The sequence below is a fragment of the Vombatus ursinus genome, unplaced genomic scaffold, assembly GCF_900497805.2.
Source record: "Vombatus ursinus unplaced genomic scaffold, bare-nosed wombat genome assembly UNPS02014735.1, whole genome shotgun sequence".
NCBI classification, from domain to species: domain Eukaryota; kingdom Metazoa; phylum Chordata; class Mammalia; order Diprotodontia; family Vombatidae; genus Vombatus; species Vombatus ursinus.
This window is the reverse complement of record NW_020954513.1, coordinates 3,247,172-3,253,035: the sequence shown is the minus strand read 5'-3', so window position 1 is coordinate 3,253,035 and position 5,864 is coordinate 3,247,172. Positions and strand designations below refer to the sequence as shown.

Genomic DNA, 5,864 nt, shown 5'->3' with positions numbered 1-5,864 from the left:
TCCTCTCTCTTCCTCTCCTTCCCTCCCTTCCTCCCCTCCCTCTCTCACTTCTTTCCTTCCTTCCTTCAGAAACATTTACTCAGCACTTCCTGTGTCAGAGGACAGCTACTCTGATGGCAGGAGCTCCCACACTGATGAGCTCAGTAATCTTCTGGATTATTGGAAGGTTTACAAGGCCTGTTCTTAGAGCTCCTCACCCCTAATCCTTGCATAGGCTGGGACTTTCACTGGCCCCTTCATCTTCAGGCCAGCTTCCTTTCCTCTGGTCCTTGCCCACTCTGGCCACCTCCACTCCTCTCTACTTTTTCCTTGGTTAGGCCCATTTTCTCCTTACCCCATACCCATCTTCTCTTCAGATTGGGAGCTGGGTGTGTGTATGTGGGGGTGGGGGTGGGAGCAGTCCTATTCCCAATGATGAGTGGCTCACTCTCATGGAAAATCGGTGACTCCCAGAGCTAGTTTCACTAGATGTCACATGTTACCACTGATTCCAGATTCCAGTAGATGCAATCCTGCCAGGAGGGTACTGTATGGATTTAAGGGTCAGGTGGACTCAAGGCTGGACTCTGCTATTTGTCAACCATGTGACCTTAGACAAATCTTTTTTTGGGGCCTCAGTTTCCTCATCTGCCAAATGGCTCTATGATACCTACACTGCCCACCTCAGAGGACTAGAAGAATGAATGGAAAGTGTGACACAAATGTTAAGGGGGGAGCAATCCCATTGGGCTCTCTCTAGCTTGCAGGTAGAGGGGAACCTCACCCAAAAGGTCAGCTGTTTCATATTTATTAGAGGAGCTGCTTGAAAACTCAGCAATCTCTGGGTGACTCTGTACTTGCTGACAGTTGAGTGAACTGTGTCCCACGTGGCTATGGGGCTGGAATAGGAGGTGTCTGATGCCTCCTTGTGACATGAAGGGCCCCCTGAGCTCTTTCAGGCTCTGTCAGCCCCAGCCCTGGGGGGTTCTGCCAAGCTTGAAAGAGCCCTGCTAAGGAATCATGGGACTGTTGTAAATGAATGAAGAAAGGAAGGTAGGAAGGAAGGAAGGAAGGAAAGAAGGAAGGAAGGAAGGAAGAAAGGAAGGAAAGAAGGAAGGAAGGAAGGAAGGAAGGAAGGAAGGAAGGAAGGAAGGAAGGAAAGAAAAAGCATTTGCTAAGCACTTATTATGTGTGTCACACATTATGCTAAGCACTGAGGTTACAAACACAAGGAAGTAAGGCAGTTGTAACCCTCAAAATGTTTGCATTCTAATAGGGGAGAACAACCTGTATGAGAGTGATGGCTGGTCAGAGAGAAGGGTAGTTGGAGTTATAAGACAAATGATCCTATTCAAAGATCTTCATGTAGCACAGGGCCTGGAACATAGTAGGTGCTTAATATATGTTTGTTGATTGACTGATTGATGGAATCGCTTACTGAAGAAGAGTTGGCTCGTTCCTTCTGCTTTCCTACAAAACTATCTAGGGAGGCCTGATTAAAGGAGGGTTGACCCTCTGTGCGACCGGAGGGAGTCCCCACGCTAATGGACTTGTGAGTCCTTCCAAATTAAAGTAAATGTCATGGGGGGGTAATCTCACCACCCTTGCCCGTAGTGTCTGGAAGGTAGGAGTCCACTTCACATCTAGAAGGGCTCATGCTTAAGCAAACCCAGCCTACAAAAATATTGATTTCCTCAAGTGCTAAGTTAGTCCTAGGCATAGAGAAGGCCCAGAAATACTTGTCGATGGGCTGCTAAGGATGAAGTAGGGAGCATTTACATACTTTATGGACGAATATTTTGTTTAATAGAACCATTTTCCACAGGGCTCCTTTAAAGAGCAAATTCTCCAGTGCCCGTGAAAGAGTATTCAATTCTTAGCATGACTCTTCTGAACATGCTGGATGTGTAAACTGAGGCACGCTGTCATGTTTTGCATGATGCTGTGCTCTGGAATTTGTGACCATGAGGTGGAGGGGGGGTAGTGTTGGGGTGGAAAGAATGAACTCCCTGGATGGAAAGCCTTTCACAGATTATACATGGAGATTGGAGTCTCTTTTCCCTTTTCCAGGGATTACCGTGCTTAGATGTTGGTGCTAAATTTCCCTTTAATTCCCAGGCCAGAGTAGATTGAAAAAGCCACTCCAACTCCTGACTCCACTGGGCATTTTCATTGACTGTCCTCCTTGCCTGGATCATTCTTCTACCTCATCTCCTCCTCCTGGCTTCCTTCAAGTCCCAGCTAAAATCCTACCTTCTATAGGAAGCCTTTCCCATCTCCTCTTAATTCCACTGCCTTCTTCTGTGAATTATCTCCTATTTATCCTGCATATATTTGGTACACAGTTATTTTCATCCTATTAGACAGTGAGTTTCTTGAGAGCAGGGACTGGACTGTCTTTTGCCTCTTTTTTGTATCCTGAGTGCTTAGCATAGTGCCTGACAGATAGTAGGCACTTAAATATTTATTGACTGACTTATCAAAGAAAAGTTGCCAGGGTGCCCATTTCTCTAGCTCATCAATGTCCTTCTTAAACATCAATGCCCAGAACTAAATACAACTCTTCAGATGGAGTCTGACCAGGGCAAAGTGCAAAAGTGCAGAAGAACTAGCACCTCCTCTGTACCAGATACTATGTCTCTTAATGCAACCTAAGATTACATTAGTTTTCCTGGCTGTCACATCATACTTTCGGCTCGTATGGAGTTTGCAGTCCACTAAGATCCCCTAGATCGTTTTCAGATGAACTGCTTTTCAGCCACACCTCCCCCATCTTGTACTTGGGAAGTTGATTTTTTAACCCAAATTTAAAACTTTACATTTATCTCTAGTGCATTTCATCATACTAGACCCGTCCCAACATTCTAGCCAGTCAAGATTTTGGTGGATACTGACACTGTCATCCCGAATAGTAATTATCTCTCCTAACTTTGTGTCATTTGAAAATGTGATTGATTAAAAAAAATATTCAACAGCCCAGGACCTGTAACCATGCCTAGACCAATTGACTCATGGGCTCATATAATGTCAAAGCTGACCCAAGAAGCCACCTTGTTTCCTTCCCTTCTCCCCCCGCCCAAATCCCTTACAATCTGAATGGGGAGCCTACCCTCAACTGTAGGAGCATACATTTTGATTCTAGAACCTCAAGCAAAAACATCAGAAGTGCCATTTGAACCTCTCCAGCTCTACAGAGAACTATCCAGAATTGGGAATGTGGACAAATGTGTCCAACACACTCCAGTTTGATTTTCTGGGATAGCAAATATTTTAACTGGGGTGAGAGTATGGTAGGGATATTGATTAAGGAATCCCTGATCAGTTGAGTCCCTCCAATCCATTGGATGAAATTTCAGTGTGGACCTTTGTCAGGAGGGAGCACTTCCCATGCAGTTGAGCATACACATTGACCCCCTTCCCTGCTTTTTTCTTTGTTAGTTTTGAAATAAGGAGGGCAGCAGGTGGGGAAAAGGGGTCCCCCTTGGGTGGGCCCCAGGCAAATGCAGAGTTTGCTCATCCTTTTTTTCCTGTAGCTCAGAATTCAGGTGATCTGACTATCCTTCGGTTTAACTTCTCCCCAGCCTAAGAAGGAACCTAATTACCAGACCTACCCCCACCAACCTCAAAATCGGCAGCGAGACCCCTGGGTAATCATTTTTCGGCTGGTGAGAGGGCCAAAGGCCCTAGCTTGATCACTACTGATCATGAAATCAGATTGCCACCACCCCAGTCCTAAAGACCCCACTTCCCACCAGTTCGACCATGACATCAATCCCACCTCTCCCTGAAACTCACTGGCTTGCTGGACAGATTCAGGGAAAAATCCTCAGCCCCTGCAGACTTGGAGTTCCTTTCCATGGCGTGGTGGGGGAGAGTGGGAATGGCCTGGAGGGTGAGCCGTCGGAAGGCGAGGTGGTGACTGGCAGCACTGGCTGCTGCAGACACTGGGCACCCCGTGGCACTGAGCCCTCTTGGCAAGAGTCCTCCCCAGAAATACGCTGACATTTCCCTTGCTACCTGACTGATTGGCCCCCTTCTCTGCTCAAGGGAAAGCCTTTAGGAGAAAAGCAAGCTCATCACTTATAAAGAGGCAGGGAAATTCCAGGCAGCAGGAATGAGAGAGCCCCCCCCCCCCATTCCTGCCTCCTGGAATCCAGTGGATCCAATGGGGATCTTTAGATTTTGCATATCTTGAAAAAGAATTGGATATTAATAGGGGGAGGGTTAAGAGCTGGGGTAGAGGGTGGGGGTGGGTGGGGGTGGGGTGGGGGATGGCCAAGAATAACTTGCTTTGCTCATAAGGCTGATATCATCTATCAGGATAGATTATCTTTGGCCCCCAAGCAAGTGCTGTGCTCAGCTCTAATGTCCCATCTCTGTGACAACCACAGCCCCCTTCTAACGGGGATTTGAGCCCCCCCTCCCCACACAGCCCACCAGAAGGTGTTTGAATATGTATTTGTTGAATGAATGGATGGCTGAAGGAGAATATTTGTGGAATGAATAAGAAGGAGCCCGGGGGCTGCATGTCAGCCTGTCCCCATCAGTCACCCCCTCCTCCTCCTCTTCCCCCCACCCCCCGGAATCCTGGCCAAATCTCCGGAGCGGCTGCAGAGTCTATATTTATCGCTTTAGTATTGAGGCAGGGAACAAGCTGGGACTTCAGTGTCTCTTTCCCAGACATATATATCTCCCCAAGCCTGTGTGGGATCCAGCGAGAGAAAAATCGGGAGAAAGGGCCAAGAACATCAGACAGTGTTGCTGGCCCGCTGGAGACCCGTTTACCCGGAGGTCTGTGGTGAGCACAGCACGTGACCCTGTTGCCAGGTGGCTGCAAATGCCTTGCAAACTGGGATTCCAGTCACGTTAGGGCTGAAGAGGAACAGTCTAGCTGCTTAGCTTGATTTGTCTGCTGTGAACCTGATCCAGGCTGTTCAAATGAGAACAGCCCCCGATCGGAACTCTAAGACCTCCAAATCCAACCCCCTCATTTGACAGAGGCCCAGGGAGAGCTCATAGCTTGCTCAAGGTCACACAGAGGCTCCGAAATCTAGAGTTGGAAGGGAGTACAGAGGCCAGCTAGCCCAGCCCCTTCCTTTTACAGAGGAGAGAAACTGAGGCCCAGGGAGGGGAATTAATTTGCTCAAGATCACACTTAGGATGATAAGTCTAGAGCTCAGAAGCCAGCCAGCCCAGTCCCTTCCTTTTACAGAGGAGGGAAACTGAGGCCCAGGGAGGGGAAGGGACTTGCCCAAGATCATTCAGGTCATGTCAGAGGCAGGATTTGAATCCAGGCATTCCGATTCCAGAGCCCCATGCTACCTCATGGTCAGCTAGAATGCTGATAATTGCAGCCCTCAGTTAACTAAAATTCTCCCAGGTTTCAATGAATTTGAGTCTTGAGAGATTGAAATAAATCCCATCCTTCTACTCCTGTCAGTGACTGATTCCAAAAGGAAATAAAGCCCAAGGGCCAGCCTGGGCTAAGGCTATATTTGTCTCACTTTCCTATACCTCTATCTTCATCTCCATATCCATCTCCATTTCCAGCCCCAGGCAGTGGTCGCTGATGATGATAATAATAAAAGCTCTCATTTCCATATAGATTTAAAATCTACAAAGCACTTTCTTCAAAATAACCTAGTCAGGCAGTTAGCAATGCATATTTCTGGGGGGTATTGTTATCCCTGTTTGAGAGGTAGGAAAACTGCTGTTCAGAGGTGGCGCTGAATTGCTTACAGTCACAGTTAGGAAAATCGGAGCCAGGACTCCAATGAAGGTCTTTGGACTGTGAATGCAGTGTTCTTTGCGCTAGATGGACTGCCTGTCTACATGGGGTTCCCCCCAGACCCTGCAAAACCATTAATCAGAAAAGATTCAGCTGT

The 5,864-nt window shown here is 47.5% G+C and overlaps 1 protein-coding gene across 1 annotated transcript in view; it reads right to left on the bottom strand.

Annotated features, from left to right (window-relative positions):
* The window catches only part of ATP1B4 (ATPase Na+/K+ transporting family member beta 4), a 38,494-nt gene extending 34,510 nt beyond the window's left edge, over positions 1 to 3,984 (bottom strand). The window contains exon 1 of the mRNA XM_027861421.1: positions 3,775 to 3,984. Within this exon, the coding sequence (XP_027717222.1) occupies positions 3,775 to 3,984 (210 nt within the window). The remainder of the gene's footprint in view (positions 1 to 3,774) is intronic.
* Positions 3,985 to 5,864: the final 1,880 nt, after the last annotated feature.